Source organism: Acomys russatus, chromosome 21 (assembly GCF_903995435.1).
Source record: "Acomys russatus chromosome 21, mAcoRus1.1, whole genome shotgun sequence".
Taxonomy (NCBI): Eukaryota; Metazoa; Chordata; class Mammalia; order Rodentia; family Muridae; genus Acomys; species Acomys russatus.
The window spans coordinates 46,962,983-46,982,639 of NC_067157.1; the positions used below are offsets into that span (position 1 = coordinate 46,962,983).

Below are 19,657 nucleotides of genomic sequence, written 5' to 3' on the forward strand. Positions count from 1 at the left end.
ACAGAGTGCTCACAGCACCACAGCGAGGATCCCATATAGCCAAGACTGGATACGTTCAGAAATGCTTTTTAGTGGAATAGAGACAGGGCTCTTGAGCCCAATTTGGACCTTTATCTCCAGCAGCTCCAGGATTCCCCCCACCTGCTTGGCCTGAGCTGACCAGAGAGACTCATGGTGTCTTGCACTGCTGGTAGCTTCCTGGATGAGCTCCAGGAAGCATTTGCTCTCTTTACTTGGAAAGTTAGTTTTACTTTCTCAAGCCTTATTCGTTCTTGCTGATATGTTGTTGAGCTCCTCTGATATGTTATTATATCAAGCGATCTGATAAGGGGCATTCTGTGGTCCTGGGATTTTGGCTTCCTGTGTGCTTCTGATTAGAACAGGATGAGTGACAGAGGCCTTGGCGGGGGACAATGACCCTCACCCACCATGGACGTAGGTAGGAGTGCACCGCAGAGTTTCTCTGCCCTCAAAGCCTAAAACTGACCTCAAGTTTTTCAAAAGGGCCAAGGTTTCCTTCATGAAGTAAAGGAAGATTGCAGAGGGGGCAGCAGAAGATGAAAAGCACTTCCCACTTTACTACAGGAGCTGGCTCCCGGCTGCTTTGCTTTTCCACTGGAAAAACCCCAACTTTGCCGGAAGCCTCTCATCTGCCTCCTTACCTCCAGACAGAGTTAAAAGCAGTGGCAGAGAACCATTTGGTCAAGCTCACTGACTTCCCCTTAAATGGATGAACACAGACCTCAGATGGCCACCTGCCTCTCCGCTAAACTCCCCTTTGGAAGGAAGAACCATTCCATGCATGTCTTCGCCTCTGCCATTTGTCATCTGCTCACAATGATGAGCTTGCTCAGTCCTTACTGAAACACTCAACCTACCATATGGATCTCTGCCTGCACTCTTTATTTAAAAAAAAAAAAGATTAATGTGTACTTTATGTGTATTTGTATGAGTAAGCACTTGCATGTCTGGTGCTCAGGGATGCCAGAAGAGGGTGTCAGACCCCCTGGAACTGGAGTTAGTTATAGGTGGTAGTATGGCACCATGTGGGTACTAGGAACCAACCCCCAGGCCTCTGTAAGAGCAGCAAGTGGTCGTAACTGCTGAGCCATCTCTCCAGCCCTTCTGCATGCATTCCTGAGAGTAAGAAACTGCTTGCAATGGGTAATAGGATGTTTGGAGGACTCTCCTGTAGGTAAGGTCTCGGGGTGTCCATACATTGTCCTTAGGAAGGTCCTTAAGGAAATCAAAGAAATTTCTTAACAGTTCCCAAGTGTCACAATTAGAAAGAGAGAGAGAGAGAGAGGGAGGGACACACACACACACACACACACACCCAGAGGGGGGGAGGGAGAGACAGAGAGAGAGAGAGAGAGAGAGAGAGAGAGAGAGAGAGAGAGAGAGAGAGAGAGAGAGAGAGACAGAACAGAGAGTAGAGAAAGTTGTCCACCCACATAGGGCCCTATTAAAGCTTTGCAGGAAAACGAATTTCAGAACACACAGAAGAGACCAAGCAGCCTCCACAGGTTTCTGACCTGTGCTGCAGAGCCTGGCGGGTGGGTTCCTTTAAGCGCTCCTTGTCAGCCCTTTCTTCAATGTCTTCAATGCTCCTTAGCAGCTCTTCTTTCTGCTCCTGGAATGCTTTTTTCATTATTGCCAGGGCATCCGCCTCACTCTGCTTGGTTCCCAGAAGGTTCTGGATCCTCTCTACTTCTAAAGCGAGCTGGTCAGTGGTGGCTCGGCAGGAGGTCCTCTGCTCAGGGCTCCCACGTTTCAAGTGGAATTGGGCTTTGGTCAGGGTGCCGTCCAGACTGATGGCACTGGGTTCTAATGTCTTCACGTCTTGAATAGCTTCATTAAGCTCTTTTTTCAGGGACTCTGACTGTTTCTTATTCATGCTTTTGGTGGCTTCTACAGTTTGCCTGAGCTGGTGGAGAAGAGTGGACACAGAGGCGTGGCTCTGGAGGAATTCGGCTAGCTGTGACAGCGCCAGCTTCCGCCTCTCCACTACCTGGCTGGCCTCCTCAAAGAGCCGGAAGCAGTCATCAGCCTTGCTCTGGAGCGGGTGAAGGTCCTCAGCTCTGCCCAGAGACCGCAACTTAGCTAAGTGACCCTGCAGACTGTGTACATCTCCTTTTTTCTTCTCTATTTCTGCAGCGTGGTCCTGGAAGGGAAGAGAGTCTCTGATTCTCAGACATAGTATAGATACTACGGATAAACAACAGGGTTTGCAATGTCAAGTACATAGTGCAGCAATGGATAGCCTAGCATTTGTTTGTTTGTTTGTTTGTTTTTAATTTGCTATATTTCCATGTGTATATGTATATATACTTATTCATGTGTGCCTTGGCATGCATGTGTGCATGCATACATGTGAAGGCTAGAGGTCAGCACTGGCTATCTCCCTCAGTTGCTCTCCCCTTCATGGTCTCTCAATGAACTTTAAGGTATCTGACTTGGTGAGACTGGCTGGCTTGCGTGCCTCAGGGATCATCTTATCAGTGCCTCCCCGAAAATAGGATCCTAAGCACATACCCCCATGTCTGCCTTTTTTTTTTTTTTTTTTAAACACGAGTGCTGAAGATCAGACTTTGGCCCTTGTGCTTGCATGGCCTTTACTGACTGAGCCCTTCTCTCGGCCTTTAGCTTAGCAGTTAGAAGTTATCCATGGGTGCTGGAGAGATGATGCCTCTGTTCTTAGAAGTGATCATGCTATTTCAGAAGGCTCACAATTGCCTACATCTTCATCTCCAATAGAGTCAGTGGCCTTTTCTGGCCTCTATGGACAACTGCATTCAAGTATATAAACTCACACATCTACACACGCACACACGCACACACACATACACAATTAAAAATAAATGAAATATTTTTAAGTTATCTATAGTGAATTATTCAGAAACAGTCAAAGGCTTTCTCATTTTGCTCATCTACAAATGCCATATAGAGCATAACTCTGACCTAACTACTTTTAGATCATGCTTGATTTGAGACAACTGAGTAGGATTTTGACCAGCTCACAATCCAGCAGAAGATTGTCATCGGTTTTAGTGTGGCTCCCACCATAGAGAAACCATTACCTTTTAAAGCTTGATCATGATTACTTTAGATCGTGCCCAGTTTGACCATTAAACCACTTCTCTCTCTCCAGATCCCTTCTTTGTCCTTAAAGTGATTTTCCCGTAGAAAATCTCAGTTGTGTCCATTCTCTCCGCCCCTTTGGTTCTGGCCTCTGAACCATCCCTTTGAAATACAGTTATTCAGAAAATAGCCACTCTCTCACAGTCTCTTTCGGGTGCCAGAGGTAAGCCAGTGGTTCTCAACCTTCCTGATGCTGCGGCCCTTAATACAGTTCCTCACGTTGTGGTGACCCCAAGCATAACATCATCTTTATTTCTACTTCATAACCATAATTGTGCCACTGTTATGGATCGTAATGTAAATATCTGATATGCAGGATAGCTGACACGAGACCCCTGTGAAAGGGTCATGCAAACTTCCAAAGGGGTCGCGAGCCACAGGTTGAGAAGCACTTCCGTAGCTGTAAAACAGTTTCTGTTCTGTGGAATAGATGATTGTTTTCCCTTTTTAGAGAGGGCACAAAGCCAGTATAGAAAAAACACTCAGAATTATCTATATAGATTCTATATAGAAATTCCATCGTCCCAAATGTGTGATCAATATCTGATTTTGAACTCTAATATTACCACGGTAGATATTATTCATAGGTTCCAAGTAAGGGAAAATACTGATAATCCACGAATTTAGGACCATTCTCACACTGAGTGGTTAATTCATAAAAAAAATAATAATAATGAGCCTTTAAACACTGGGATCGGTATTAGTCTTTGGTTTTAGACTGAAACAAAATGGATATCCTTAACAATTTATGCTATAATTTTTTTTTTCCTGGAGTTAGCCACCTGCCTTATCCAAAGTGATTTTCATCTGCTTCATTTACCTGCCAAACACATTGGCTGGATCCATAAGTTCAATTATTAGGTCATTTTTCATACAAATTAAAAAACCTAAATTAGTGTCATGTATGTATTTAAGTGTGCTGTCCCTTTGAATTCAAAGGCTCTAGTCAGAATACTAGCTGAAGAGTGGCCCACTGTGAACAGTGCTTGGGGAACTGAGAGAGGCTGTGGGGGGAAAACACAGTGGAGATTTCACCTCAGGTCTGCTCTGTTCCCTGGATTGTCCTTGGGTATGATTTTGTGCCTCCTCTGACGAGCATTGAGATTTAATTTCTAAGACATGTTTATTCCTGTTGAATGTCAGATCACAGCTATAGTACCCGATCTGGCCAGTGCACCCTGACTCTGCATATGGCCTTGGGTCTCGCTTTTGTGCTTTCCCAGAAAGACTCTGTAGTGCATGCCAGACAATTGTGTTTGACTTGGTCTGTCCTGAGAGAGTTCTGGGAAAGGGCCGCTCCGTACACACTGAAACTGAAGGAAGGTCTTCTACAAATTCTTCCACATCCTCAGATCTCAGGTCAAGCAGACAAGATCTGCCCAGTTGGCAAAAGTCAACAGACACTTTTCTGAATATATCTGTTTTCCCGTCTTTAGAGAATCCATTTTACCTTGTGCCGAGTAACAGCCACTTGATGGTCTCTTAAATTTATATCCGAAGTCATTTGCAGGTCACTGAGGAACTGCTTAATCCAGACAGAGAAGGAAAATAGCAGCCCATCAAACTGCTTGTGCTCAGCCAGCACTGTCTGGAGGAAGTGCATCCTGTGGGGAGAGAGAGGCTTTAAAAGGCCTCCAGGAACAGAAAGGTTCCTGCTCTACCTTGGGAAAGAAGCTTATTCCCGGGCAAAGTAAACCAGCTATACAAAGACACGCCAGACCTCTGAACACATTCAAATCCCCATGCTCTGTCTTTCTCATGGTTTTCCTGGTCTCAGTGAACCACTGTCTACTCTGGCGGGTTGTTCTTCCTCCTTGGTGCTACCCCACCAGGTCACCCTCACCACATCTCAGCTGTGCCTGTTGCTCCCACAGCGTCATCACCACAAGCAAAGTGGTACCTCTCCCTGTCCCACCCAGCTCCAGTCTAAGTTTTATCTTCCCTTGCCCAGTTTCCAGAAGCATCCTGAAACAGCAGCCTTGCTGCACCCATACCCTCCACTGCCTACACTCAAGGTGACAGCCAGAATTGATATATTGGATTAGAGAATTCCTTTTTGTGTTTCCATGCCACTTCCTGTTTGCGTCTAAGGACATCCTTGGATTCAAACATGACTGATAAAGTAGTTTTCATCTCTTCTAGAATCATCCCTTGAGCAGCCGTGTTAAATGAGATCAAACAAAACACCCGGCTCACGCTTGCAGACACGTGAGCGTTATTAGAGGCCCTTTTGTAAAGAAGGACCAACCTTTTGCTGAGCATCTGCGGCAAGTCTCCCCAGCGCTCATCCAGCTGTTCCAGCTGCAGCTTCATCATCGCCACGTCATCTTTGGAGGCCGCTGAGAACAGGGCTTCCTTCAGCTGCAGGACATTGCTGTAGAATGAAGCCTGGGACACAACTTCATTTTGCAGAGCCTGAGGAACAGAGCGCAAAAGAGGCCTCACTCTAATGGGACTGACCCAGAGGACTGCTTGAGGCTGGCATTGCATTCTTCTGAAAACGGTTATAGACAGTTGTTACATGGCTTACCATTGGCTCTAGATCACCTTTAACACAATTCTTTTTGAAATGCTAGTAAGGCCTGTAAAGTTTTTCAGTATCCCAATGCTACTGTGTCTGTTAGTTAAGAGTGCCCTCTTGGTTTCAGCACATCTTGCTGTCAAATGATGCTTTGTGGATGGTTAAAAAAAAAATTAAGGGACTTAGATATTTCATTAATTTACTTTAAAAGGCAACCACTCTCCTTGAACTTGCCTGTATTAACTGCAGTTCACTTTCTACTTTGGCTCGGTCTGCAGAAATGTCCTTTTCTGGTGAGCTGGCTATGGCTTCACATCGCTCTAACCAGGTTAGAAAGGGTGACAGTCCCTTCTCCAACCTAAAGACAGAGGGGGAAAAAAAAACATGACTTCATTGAAGATGAAATCTCTCCAGGTTGGCAGGTCCAACTTTAACTGTTACACACGATGCACATTGGCTGTGTTATTTCTGCATATTAAAGTTATACACTTCATTCATTTTCGAGTTAATCTTTACACGGTTGCTCACATCTATGTAAAGATACATATGCTTCCTCTATACTCTCAGGCCTACGTCTCAATAAATATCTCACAGTAGACATCCAAATCCACTCATAATCTAGGGTTATTATTTCCTACCACCTAGAGCAGTGGTTCTCAACCCTGTGGGTCACAACCCCTCTGGCAAACCTCTATCCCCAAACATATTCACACCATGATTCATAACAGTAGCAAAGTAACAGTTAGGAAGCAGCAACAAAATTAATTTTATGGTCAGGGGGTCACCGCAACACGAGGAACTGAATTAAAGGGTCGCAGTGTCAGGAAGGTTGAGAGGCACTGACTTGGCGAACAGCTCACCTGCGTGCTCCTATCCACCATGGAGAGAAAGCCAAGAGTTAGCCCTGCTCACCTCTGCCAGTGGGCCAGCAGATCCTCCAGTGCCCTCTGTCTCTCTTTGGCTTTGTGTAGTATCTCCTCGTACTGTTGCTGTAGGGCCGCAGCCTCCCGGGTGCAGGCCTCTCTGTTCACCACCTTCTGGGCACTGGCTGAGAAAGTGGTGACCGTGCTGTTCAGAGACTCCAGGTTTTGACAGAGATCCTGTGGAGAGATCAGAGGGAACACAGGAGCTTCCTACTTCACAGGAGGTGTGGGCTGAAGTGATCTGCAGTACCTATAAATGCAGATGGCAGCCTATGCACAGTACGTTTTCTCTATGCCCGTGTCAAGTTTAATTTACAAGCCAAGAATAGCAAGAGACTGACAACATTAACTAAGACACAGCAATTGTAATTATGCCTGTGATCGTGATGGTTGGTTCTGGTTTTCAACTAGACTGGATTTGGAATCAACTGAGAGACACGCCTCTGGGTGAGTCTATGAGAATATTTCCTGGGAGGATTAACTTTTCACTACCTATGATATAAAAAAGAATGGGGGAAAAAGTTGTCACATTTTGCCTTTTCACCTTCATCCTTTGCTGGTGAGTATACCTACCCTCCTTCTGCTGCTGCCGCCGCCACATCCTTTGCTCTTCCAATAAGGAAGACAGTAGCTCTCTAGGAAACCTCTAGACCTTCCAGTGCCTGACTGGACTGTGGACTAAGTAGTTATCAGATTCTCAGCCACTAGAGCAGACAGCCATGCTGGACTACCCAGTGTGGTCCATGTGAGTCAGTCTAGTCAGTTCCCTTTGTAATATATGCTCATTCTGTCACGTCTTTTCCTATGGCAATGAAGGTTATATGAAATGTATGAGCTACTTATTTCTAGAATTTCCCTTTAGTTTCTTTAGCCTGTGGTTGACGTCAGGTACCTGAAATCATGGAAGTCAAGACTGTGGCTGAATAAGACAGCTGGACAACAGCAGCAGCACAGCAAGAACAGCAAGGGCCATTTTTCAGTGAGACCCATCATGGTTTATCCTTCAGCTGTGAAGGCAGCCATGGTACTAAACAGCATCTTGCCATGATTGTCAACAAGACATGGTGAATGTGAAGAGAAAGTTACTGCAGGGATGCAGAAATATGAAAGGAACTAGACGCTCTCCAGTCAAGAATCTAAGGCTAGCACCTGTGAGCCGGCTCGCTGGGTAGAGGTGCTTGCCACCAAGCATGATGACTTTGTTTTCGTTTTAAAGATTTAGTTATCTATTATTATGTATACAGTGTTTTGCCTGAATTACACCTGTACACCAGAAGAGGTCACCAGATCTCTTTATAGATGGTTGTGAGCCGCTATGTGGTTGCTGGGAATTGAACTCTGGACCTTTGGAAGAGCAGACAGTGCTCTTAACCTCTGAGCCATCTCTCCAGCCCATTCATGATGACTTTAATACCCCCGACCCACATAGAGAGAACTGATTCTGTAAGCTGTCCTCCAACCTCCACACTATCCCTGGTAAGAATATGTAAATGTCATTTTAAAAAAAAAAAAAAAAAAAAGTCATGACAAGTGTGTTCAGAGCAAGATCATGTCTTGTACATACATTTTCAAAAAAGAGTACGGAGCTGTACAAATAAACAACCTCAAAGTTAGACAATTTGTGAAAATTATTATTCATTATATACTGACTACATGAAACTTTAAAGTCCTAGTCTTCCCTTACAAAAACCACACGTAAGATGCTATAATACTTACAGAAATATATCCAGAGGTTCATAGACATGGCCTTTGGCAGGGGTGGCGTTGACGGTGCTGGTGATAAAGGAGCTCAGAATAGAGCAGTCGTGTTGTGTTGTGTTGTGTTGTGTTGTGTTATGTTGTGTTGTGTTATGTGCACTGTGTGAGTTACTTGAACCTTTGTGGCTGGGGAGATGGCTCAGCAATGAAGAGCCTGGAATGTGCTTCTAGAGAACCCAAGTTCAGATCTTAGCACCTGCACTGCGCAGCTCACAGCCATCTCTGTCTCTAAGCTCTGGTCTCTGCTGGCACTGCCCTTATGTGCAAATACTTCCCCCTACATAATACTTTAAAATATATATATAAATAAGATCTTTAAAAATTAACCTTCATAAAAATCTGAAGACATTTTAAATTTTATTTCGTTTGTTTGTTTGTTTGTTTGTTTGTTTGTTTAACATCAGAAACTCAAGACAGAAGAATGACTTATTCCCAAAAACCTAAATATTGAAAACCCAGAATGTTTTCCCGATATCTTAACATTAGTTGAATGTTAGAATAACTTCATCAAATTGGATTTTCCTACTTCCCTCTCTTTTATATTAAAATATGTAAATAATGAGAAGCTTTCTTGCCAAACATATTCAAGCAATCTGGAACCCACCACTCTTTCCAGGTGTGCATTTGGTAATATTTGTTTTCTGCTCCTGCAGCTCCCTTCCTCTGTAATAGAGACATGTGTGCATGCATGCTCCTAAAAGACAGTGTATGTGGTTTTGCCTATCAGTCAATGTGCTTCCTGTTAGTGTCTCTTTGTGCATGGTTCTTGATTTTTGCACCTTTCTTACTGAAGACTGAACACGAACTGGAGCTAAATAGCCAGGACAAAAACTTGGGTTCTCAGAGACCTGTTAGAAGAGACATGTTCCCTCACATCTAAATGTGGCTGTTAATATCTCCCCCCTTCTCTCTCTCTCTCTGTGTGTGTGTGTGTGTGTGTGTGTGTGTGTGTGTGTGTGTGTGTGTGTGATGCAAGTGTATGTTTGCATGTGTGGTCATATGGTGGATATACATGTAGAAACTCAAACTTGAGGTCAGGTGTTTTTCTCAATCATTCTCCACTTTGTTCATTGAGGCAGGCTTTCTTCTGAACCTGGAGCTGCCAGTTCTGACTGGTTTAGCTAGCCAGCTTACCCCTATGCTTCTGGCTTTGCCTCTTGAGTGTTACAGGAGGTCATTGTGCCGGTCCTGATTTTCTGTGGGTGCTTGTCCCAACGGGTACTTACATACGAGTGCTTTATCAACTGACCCATCGCCTCATATATATACATATATATTAATGGAAACTCATTTGCATACTTGAGTGCCTTGTAACAAGAAATGATGCTGATGGAACCATTTAATTCCTCAACTAACATAAAATAGTTCCAAGTTTAACTCTCTAACAATATTTACTGTTTTCCTTTCAAGTAGGAGTAACCAAATTTTTGAGTAGCTAAATATGAAAAAGGGTGGTGGTACACTCTCACCATATGCTCTTGGAGAACTTTGTATGTCTCTGCAGCTGAGGAACATATTTTAATCGGATCAGCCAGCCTCTCTGCAAATTCAGACACAGATTGCCGGATCTAAAAAAAAAAAAAAATGGTGGGACATAAAAATAAGTTAAGATACATAACAAGGCAGAGGAGATTATAGAGAATACAGCAACCTATCTGTTGGGGATGATTTTAACTAAATCTAAAATCATGCATCAATGAAATCTAAAAGTCAATGCATCTTATTTGAAAGAAAAAATATTAAGACTTAACTTTAACACAACGCACAATGACGTTTGTGTATCTCTTCCCAGAGATGCCCCATAAGCAATTCTGAATTTAGTGACCACTTATTCACATGTGGTCTTTCTTTATTCTCCCCTTTCTGGGGTGTTCACTATCCGTCTATATAATATCAAATATGTAACTTCAGCATGCATGGGCCAGTTCTTACCTTCCTCAGATTCTCTTCAAACTTTTGCTGCTGTGATAAATGCCCCAGGATGGTCCCCTCTAGTCCCTGTGCATGCTCTTGGAGTTCCTCCCAATATCTTCTTATTTGTGTCAACTTGGCTTTGATGCGAGCCGACTCTCCTGTGGTGATGAACTGGGCAAAGGACTGGGCTTCCTCTTCTAGCCCTACAACGCTGTCGACTTTACTTTCTATTTCTTGGATTGTGGCCTAATATTTAAAAGAAGAAAAAAAAAAAGTCAATGTGGGCAGAACCGGCTGGCCTTCACGAAGTGACAGAAACACCAGCAGAGGACAGTTTGCTTAAGTGACATCTGACTGGGGCAGGGGAAAGCAGCTGTAAACAGATGATACTACCTGCCTCCCTAACCTCATTTGGGGAGGACAGATGCATAGAAACTTACAAAAAGTGCATAGTAATGGTGGTTGCATTGGCTGGATGGCGAAGACAGAGAAATGGCCACTTCTTGTGGTGAAACAAGCCAGAAGCTATGCCTGGGTTCTCAGAGTGCCTCTGAAGACAGACAAGTGTCTCAGCTGATCTGGGGAAGCAGTGTGTTCCAGGAACTCACAAAAGTGGTAATATTTGAATGTACTTTTCCAAAAGTAATCCAATATGCTGTATTTACTAAGCCCTTTGCACTCATACAGGAAAACAGCCGTTGACAATGTATCATTTGTTTCCTAGGCCCGTGGTTTCCCAATATACAGCTGATCAGCATACTTATCCTCTATCATTGGGGACCAGACACCCTTAGTCTAAGAATTTTAATATCTGACAAATTCTCACGGGATCTGGGGACTTTACTGCTTTCTTCACTGGCTGGGTAGTCCCCAGGAAAATAATGTGTGCATATCATCCAATTAATTTGGGATAGAAAAGATACTTTATATACTATTAGCCAATGCAGGCAAAGAATTGAGAGCTACTTAGGATATCTGAGCCACCGTTGGGGAAGGGGTGTCTAATAAACATAAGGAAATGCAAGCCATTTCTCTAAGGAAGGCCGCAGAACAAGATGATGTAAAAATATTATGTCAAGTTTCAGATGCAAGTAAGTGGGAAACATTGGTACCCTAGGAAAAATAAATTTGTGACTTCTGTTAAGATGAGACAATTAGAAAGAGCTCATGTCACCTTAAATTCGGCTTGGCATGCCCTTTTCATTTTCATCTTTTCATACAGCAGAGTGCTTGCCAGACATTTATTATCTCAGCATAATTGGAGATGCTATCCTTTTTGTTTTTGTTTTTGTTTTTTTTGTTTTTTTTTCGAGACAGGATTTCTCTGTGTAGCCTTGGCTGTCTTGGACTTGCTCAGTAGAACAGGCTGGTCTCAAACTCACAGAAATCCACCTGCTTCTGCCTCCCTGAGTGCTGGGATTACAGGCATGAGCCACCATGCCCAGCTCCTTTTTTGTTTTACCAAATTCTTTCTCTTATAAGCTCAAAATGTACGTTATCTCATATGTGTTAATAATTTGCCTACATAATCACAATGCATAACAGAAGGAATGTTAACTAAAAGCGAAATTACGAGTTCTCAGAGCCACTCGTGTCATCAACAAATTCATGAACATGGCCACCCAGTTAGATTGTGCGGTTGTGGTAAAAAGAAAAAGAGAATTCTCTCAGAGTGAAGATGCAAGATGAGGCAAGAATATACTGTTGCTATTTATCAGTATTGGCTTGAAATCTCATATAATGGTGAAGGGGCTTGTCTTCATAGACATGCAAATGGTCCACTCATTGTTAACTGTAAGCTTGAGTTAAGGTGAAAACAATATTGCAAATGTGCTTTTAATCTTTCTGAATAGTGCTCCTCAAACCATCAGTTTGGAATTAGAACATGAACCTTCTATCTAGATCAAAGTCTGTTGGGCTCCACTCCGTTGTTGCCTCTGTTGATAAGTATCAATTTTGCCATTTATAGCTACTTAATGTATTTCAGATCATTTTTGAAGTGCCATTTTGGATGTGCCAAAATGTATTTCCATTACTGTTTTTCCATGACTATATTAACAATTAAATATTCCTAATTTTTCTGAGGAATGGGGTGGCATTTAATCAATTTTAAAATTCAGAAGTGCTTTAATAAGACTAAATTCAGTAAATGAATTACTGACAAAATAAAGTAAGTCATAAAGTGTTTGATAATTCATGGAAGGAGAAATTTTGAGATGAAAACAATTTAAATGTGGCATTTTCTTTTTCTTAGAACTCAGGGGAAAATGCTTAAATGGCAACTTTTTATTAAAGAGTTAAAAATAGTTCGTGAATTTTATTTTAGGGCCTGGCAGCTGTTTTCCTGGACAGGACAGAGGACAGAGGACAGCAGGCTGCATTTGTCACGTCCTGTGGATCTGCAGTTGTACCGGACCATCTGACAGGGATAGCATGTTCCCTCCCACCCTGCACATGGCTGTCATTCTGAGTCACAGCGAAAATGTGTCCTTGCCTTTATTTTGTTATATTTAATAGAACACAATGGCAAAGAGGTTTTTTTTCCACTTTTGTTTTGTTTTGTTTTGTTGGTTTTTTCCACTTTAAAAAAAAAAAAGGCACAGAGCTAGCGGAAGGAAGTGGCTGAACCTGAACCCGCATGGCATGAGATTGCATAAAACACAGAGTGTATATTTAAAAAGGGAAATAGAGTTGGAAAAGGAGACATGGCGGAGGTTCTGGAAGGAGTTAGAAGGGAGACTGGCTGGTGGATATGATCAAAATACATTGTACACATATAGAACATTCTTAAAGACTCTGTGTGTGTGTGTGTGTGTGTGTGTGTATGTGTATGTGTGTGTGTAATTATTCCAATCTCAGCTTTTCAGCCCATATTTTTTAATTGTTCTACTAAGATGGTCAGCTTAGTTCTTAGTTCTTTTGGCAGCAGGAAAGCTTATGCATCAAAAATACTCTGTCCAGTCAGGAAGATCATAAATGAAATGAACAAAGCAACCAGGTCTAAGAGCTTTCCTATAGGGAAGAAAAAAAAATCTTTCTAGCTCCCTCTTCTGGCTAAGTGGGTAGACGCCACTTACTTCTGAGTGTCACTAATACATTTTTGGAAGGTAGAGAGTGTTATTTGCTTTTGGCAACAGGGTCTCACTGCGTATCCCAGAGGGGCCTGGAACTCACTATGTAGATCAGGCAGAGCTTGAACTTGTGGCAGTCTTTCCTCCCTTTACCTTGTGACTTCTGGGATTAGAGACATGTGCCACCATGCCTGGCTAACACAGCTCACATCTGAGTCTGACATCTGGGATGATTCTTAAAACGGACAGTGGTAGATGATGAACACATTTCATGATGTGTAAATGTATAAACTTTGAACTCCATGGGTGTCAAACCAAAACCAAGGAAAAGAATAATGCAACCATAAAAATAGTTTAATGATATTGCACACAGTATTGGCTTTTAGTCTGTGAGTCAGACAGAATTAATACACAATTTCATCTATAAAGTATCATCAATCATGACCTCTTAGCTTGGCATGAATTTAATTTAAAAGAGCCACGGCAGAATGGCAGATTCGTCCTGGGGTCAAATAATGTTTGGTGATACAAATGTAAGAAAGGCATTTGTAAAGGAAGAGAGATTAAGCATAATGTGTGCGCAGGTCACCTTAATTTGGCTGATCTGCACGTCCAAGGCAGATGCTGATGTTTCCAAGGCATTGAGTTCGTTTTCTTTCTCAGTTATCCAGATGGACAGGGTCTCAAAATTACTGCCAAAATGATCCCACTTGGTTTTCACCATTTCCATGGTTTTAATACTAAAATTAACCAAATTAAGTTAAAATGCAGTATTTCGATAAAGAATAGCAAGACAGTTTTTTCCCCTACCCATGACCAGGTGAAAGGGTTTTGAAGATATTTATGTTTCTTTCAGAGCAGGAACTCTTTAAGCAGAAAAGTACAGGTGCTTGAGCTGAGTTGCCTATCTGACCCGAGCCTCCCTGTGTCTTCTGGGAAGGCAGTACAAGGGCTACACTGTAAGTGGCACTGTGCTTCGGATGCAGTGCACTGCACTGGCTCCAAAGGTCATAGCCCACATGGCCCAGCTCTGCATAGGAGCAGCCATCTTCAAAACTTCAAATAGGGGACTCTCCCAGAATAGCTTTTGGGGTTTGATAGTTCGACATATTGCCTTTGCTTTCAAGGAGGGTTGCTACCGGAACACATTCTACTAAAATATTTTGGTAAAGCACATGTTTGAGAATCAGGACAGAGCTATGGTCTAACTGCAGGCTGCAGGCAGTGCAGCACGTGCTCTCGTCTGCTTGGTGAAGCCTTTGGTTTATAACTGGTAATGTTTTCAGCGACTTGCAGACTTGCCTGGTTCCAAAACACTCTAGCAAACTCTCGTTTTTGAGCTCCATAACTATTGGCAGACAACACTGGGTCTCTGTGTAGCAAGTCTAAAAAATAGGATTCCAACTGGAGAGTCTGAGGTGGTATTAGCTCTGGATAGATAATGAGGAGACCATGGCTTTCAGCGGAGGAAGAAATTTTAGCACTAAACTAACTGATGTCCTTGGGTGAAGGGAAAGTATACCTGACTATAAAAGGCACTTGATGCCAAGAACAAATAATGGCATCAATTGATTGTCAAATCCAAGGGTCACAGTCTCAAATTTGTACCCTGTGTATGTCTAATGCACTTAGCAGTGTAAGAAATTCAAATGCAATCTATCTTATAGTTCAGGTTTTTTTTTTTAAATATAAAAGTTAGCTTCTAATGGATGTTCTAATCCATTTAGAAGCAGCTTATTTTCTAATATATTCTCAGATTTACTGTTTACATAGTTTGGTGGAGGACATCAAATATAAAGTTGTCAAGGTTTGAAGCCAGATTTGGTTTCAAATAAAATATGGATCAAAGTTTAAAGTTTAGACAAATATAAAATGTTCAATGCATGGCCCCAAGAGTACTAAAAATAGTTTTCACATCCTGAATTCCGACTTGTGAGTACAGTACTGTTTCTTGAGAGTCACACACTAGTATTCAATGCTAGCAATATTATTTTAAGGAATATTGACTATGATATCAAAAGCTGTCTCCTTCAAACTGTATAGAAGGATAATTCAGGGACACAAGATTGTTTCTTATTTTCAGATAAATATTAAATGTTTAAAAGCAAGATAGCATTTTGCAGGTAATTTCTGGATGGGTTATATGAGTCCATGGTAGTTTGAATACAGAGGCACTATGGACACACTCATGTGCTTTGAGTCTAAGATTTGTATTCTACATTATGTGTGCTTAGGCCTAGAAACTATGCTATCAGAATACCTCCCCTTCTAACTGGTGACAATAGAATAAAATAGTAAAAAAAAAAAAAAAAGAAAAGAAAAAAAAAAGAAAATGAAAGAAAAAAAAAAGTAAGTAAATGTGGGTTATTTTTGAGATTGCCTCTGCATCTTATGAAGGCCACAGAAATGACTAGATATGGCTTAGTGATGAATATACCAGTTCAAGATATGAACTCCACAACCCTTGTACACTTTTGTCATTTTAGACACCAGCCCCTGGGCTGAGGACAATTTCGCTTTGAGCTGGGAGTTGCTTCCTTAAGACAGCTTGAAACAGACCAACAGACCCCTGGAGGTTTTTGAGAGACCGGGATAGGAGACACAGGAGATGCTGCTCGGGGGGGTTCACCCCAGAGAGGAAGGTTTAGAAGTTGTGAAGCACGTACTCTTCTTCAAGCGTGTCTTCCAGCTTTTTGACCTGCTCCTTGATTGACTTGGCCTGCCTCTGAAGCCTGTGCTTATTCCTGGGCCCCAGTGGCATCTCTGAGGCTTCCTTGACGAGGTTCTCAGCCTGGTTGGCAATACTTTCTGTCCGCTTAGAAAACTCCTATTTAAAAAAAGGGTGGAGGAAGGGGGAAAGATGGCAGAGCTGTTAGGTGGGCATTTTAAACTCTTGGATGGTGCACCCAAGTCAAATGCATATTCTGCAGAGATTGACCAAGAGATGGCCATACACTGCTCTTTTTATTTATTTTTTTATTTTTTTGGGTTTTTCGAGACAGGGTTTCTCTGTGTAGCCTTGGCTGTCCTGGACTCGCTTTGTAGACCAGGCTGGCCTTGAACTCACAGAGATCTGCCTGCCTCTGCCTCCCGAGTGCTGGGATTAAAGGCCTGCGCCACCACGCCCAGCCATACACTGCTCTTAGTGGTAAGAAACACTCATTCTGCAGGCCAACTTAGATGGTTTGTCAAAACACTTCGGCTGGCTCTTGTAGGATGGTTTCTCCTTTCTCTGCTGATTGGGGCTTATCATCTTGAAATCTGTGATACTTATATTCATTAACTTATCCTCAGATATGGTTATTTACTACCAGCCAGCACCCAAAACAACCAGTTGTTATTGATTCATTAAACATAGGGACAGTAGATCTCTGGGCCAAGTAATAGATTGTTTATCCAATAGAGGGCTAGCGTATCTGATACAGAGCATCAGGGATTTTTCTCATATATTTTTCCCTGTAGGAAGAAGTTGTTAGTTCCCTGAGAAGTAATGTAGATCACACACACACACACACACACACACACACACACACCATGATGGCAAGAAGCTCAGGTCTTAGGGTAATTGAGACAGAAGCCCACATGAGCCAAGCAGGTCACTAGCTTGCTCTTGAACTGATCCCTCTGTCTCTACCTGCTGAGCCCTGGGATCATAGGTATACACTACAACACTAGGTTTACCCACAGAGGACTCTAGTCAGGGCTTCCTGTGTGCTGCGTGGACACTCTTCCAAGTGTGATCGATGTGCACCCAGCTCTTGCAAAGCTGCATTTTGAATGAGTCAAGCCTGTGCTACAGTTCAGAACCACTGTTTGCTCACACTGGTGAATTGCTTTTCAGGCTCTCTTGTGTGCATGTGAAAATGTGCACATATCACATTTTCCTGGAAGGGGAAGTCAGCATCCTTCAGCAGATTCTTTTCTAAGTGCCTGGCACTGGCAGGTACCAATTATCATTTTTACATCTTTCATACGGACAAAAACTGGTTTATTCTTCCTGTTGATTTTCAGCAGCTCTGAGCTATTTTAAATTCCGAAGTCTTAATTTGTATGAGGCTCTGCTATGCTCTAGGTGCTAGCTGAATTTTGTCAGGTAAATAATGTTGAATATTAAATTAGAAAAGCTAAACCTTGGTGATAACCTTCAGTGACGAAAATTAGTGTCTTATTTCTTCTCATGCAAAAGAAATCTGACAAGAGGTTTAAATATTCACCAGTCAATGCAGAACTTCCATGTAAATATTTATAAAAGGCAGCCTGCCATTCTAAGCATCTCCCCAAATTATTCTACAGTACCATGAAAGCCTAGACTTCCAAAAATCATTTGAAAGTCATTATAATGCAGTAACAGGCAAAATTACAACATAGAATCATTATAGCTTTTTGTTTGAAAGACTTAATAGCGCCGTGTAGGTATCACCATTACTACAGAGAAGCCACCTATGGTTCAAATAAAACCAGGCAGAGTTTCCTGTGGTACAGAGATGTATGGTACCCTAAAGTATGATGCTTACTGATGTCATAGCACTGAATCTCTCTTATGACCACCTGTGAGCTCCCAGGTGTTGCTGGTCTATCTTTAAAGACCATGAAACAGTGTTATTAATTCCTCAAATTCCACAAATGCAATCAGAAGTGTCATTTAGTGTTGTCATGCCCCCATCTTCTCCAGAGGCATGGAGAAGGCAATGTTTAAAAAAAAGTGTACGTGTGAATATATATGTGTGTGTGTGTGTGTGTGTGTGTGTATATGTTTTGTATATTTGTGCAATATATATGTGTGCACATATATATTAAAATATGTAATATTTTGCCTGAGCTACCCACAGTAAGTTGCAATGCAGAGGACGTCTAAGACCAGGAGAAGGTGGGCAAAACAAAATTAAACACAAATAGAATGATGTTGTAAGGTGTTGTCTCACTGTCCAGAGGATATGACGCATGGGTGGCAATGAACATATCAGGAAAGAACTGGTTTCACCAGGTAGAACTATAGGCTCTCCTGTTCGGTAGTGGAGTGACCTTGAGTTTCTCTGAGCATTCACTTTCATGGCAGGCCATGTTTGTTATGAAAATTTAACTTGCCATGTGAACATATCACACACCAGCACATGGAAGAAGCCAACATCACTTAGCACAGCTACCCAAGGGCTGCTGAATAGACTACGAATGCAGAAACTGTGTAAGGCGAGCAAGGAGGTCAGAGGGAGACATAAGGCTTGCGTGACAGCATCTGCAAGTACAGAGCAAAGCTCTGAATGCACTTTCTATCTGTACCCAGAGACCCATTCTCTCACTCTTTCCATTTGATTTCTATATCTGCCTAGACATTCACTGCCCTGAGGCACAGCTCCAGCTGTGTGACCTTCTAAAGAACGCTCCAGTGATCCAGCTCCATGCTGCCAGGAGAGTAACATTTGAGGTTTCATTGCCCAGACTTCCAAGCTAACATCCCTTTGTCTCACGCTACAGCACAGAACCATCATGTGTAGCACTTTCACACCGGATGGCACTCCTCTTTCCAGGATTGTCTGTCTGTCCTCCAGCTCCAAACCCTGCTTCTTTCAGACAGTTATAAATATCACTCACTCCAGAAATCCAACAGTTTATACACACCTCTGTCAGAGAACTGACACCTTCGGGGAAATCTTAGTTCTTAAGGTGCAAATCCTACTCGTACGAATCCTTGTTTCACCATGGACTGAAAAGAGTAGGTCATCAATAGAAAGCAAGAATTGCTAGGCCGGGAAATGGTGGTACACGATTTTAATCCCAGCATTCGGGAGGCAGAGGCAGGCGGATCATTGTGAGTTCAAGGCCAGCCTGATCTACAAAGCAAGTCCAGCACAGCCAAGGCTACACAGAGAAACCTTGTCTCGAACCCCCCACCCGCAAAAAAAAAAAAAAAAAAAAAAAAAAAAAAAAAAACCAACAAAACAAAACCAGTTGCTTAAATGTGTAATGATAATTAGTTACACTACTGGAGGAAAGGAGTTTCCTGAACGGATAACCAGGAAACACGTGGCCTTGACATACCTTTGTCTGCTCCAGCTCTGAGGACAGGCTTTCCAAACTGCTGAAGCTCAGGAAGCGCTCATGGCTGGACCCTGTCTGGAAAAGGTACCTGACCACCGTCTCCTTGTTTGTCTCAAACCGCTCCCATTTCCTCAAGCTGACCTAGATTAAGAATAAACAAACAGCACATCACGTCACATTACAAATGACCAGACTGAACCCTAATACACTGAGGCCTTCTCATTCGTTTTCCTAAGCTGACAGCTGTGGCGAGTGTGATGTCACACAACATTGCCTAAGGGTGACACTGGTGT

The 19,657-nt window shown here is 42.5% G+C and overlaps 1 protein-coding gene across 2 annotated transcripts in view; it reads right to left on the minus strand.

Moving 5' to 3' along the window:
• Positions 1-19,657, minus strand: part of Syne1 (spectrin repeat containing nuclear envelope protein 1) — a 454,246-nt gene that overhangs the window by 268,731 nt on the left and 165,858 nt on the right. For both annotated transcript variants that reach the window (XM_051164670.1, XM_051164671.1), the window contains 10 exons: positions 19,365-19,505; positions 15,995-16,155; positions 13,918-14,068; positions 10,276-10,503; positions 9,813-9,911; positions 6,575-6,762; positions 5,897-6,020; positions 5,390-5,556; positions 4,592-4,745; positions 1,536-2,164 (listed from right to left, as the gene is read on the minus strand). In XM_051164670.1, the coding sequence (XP_051020627.1) occupies positions 1,536-2,164; positions 4,592-4,745; positions 5,390-5,556; positions 5,897-6,020; positions 6,575-6,762; positions 9,813-9,911; positions 10,276-10,503; positions 13,918-14,068; positions 15,995-16,155; positions 19,365-19,505 (2,042 nt within the window). The remainder of the gene's footprint in view (positions 1-1,535; positions 2,165-4,591; positions 4,746-5,389; positions 5,557-5,896; positions 6,021-6,574; positions 6,763-9,812; positions 9,912-10,275; positions 10,504-13,917; positions 14,069-15,994; positions 16,156-19,364; positions 19,506-19,657) is intronic.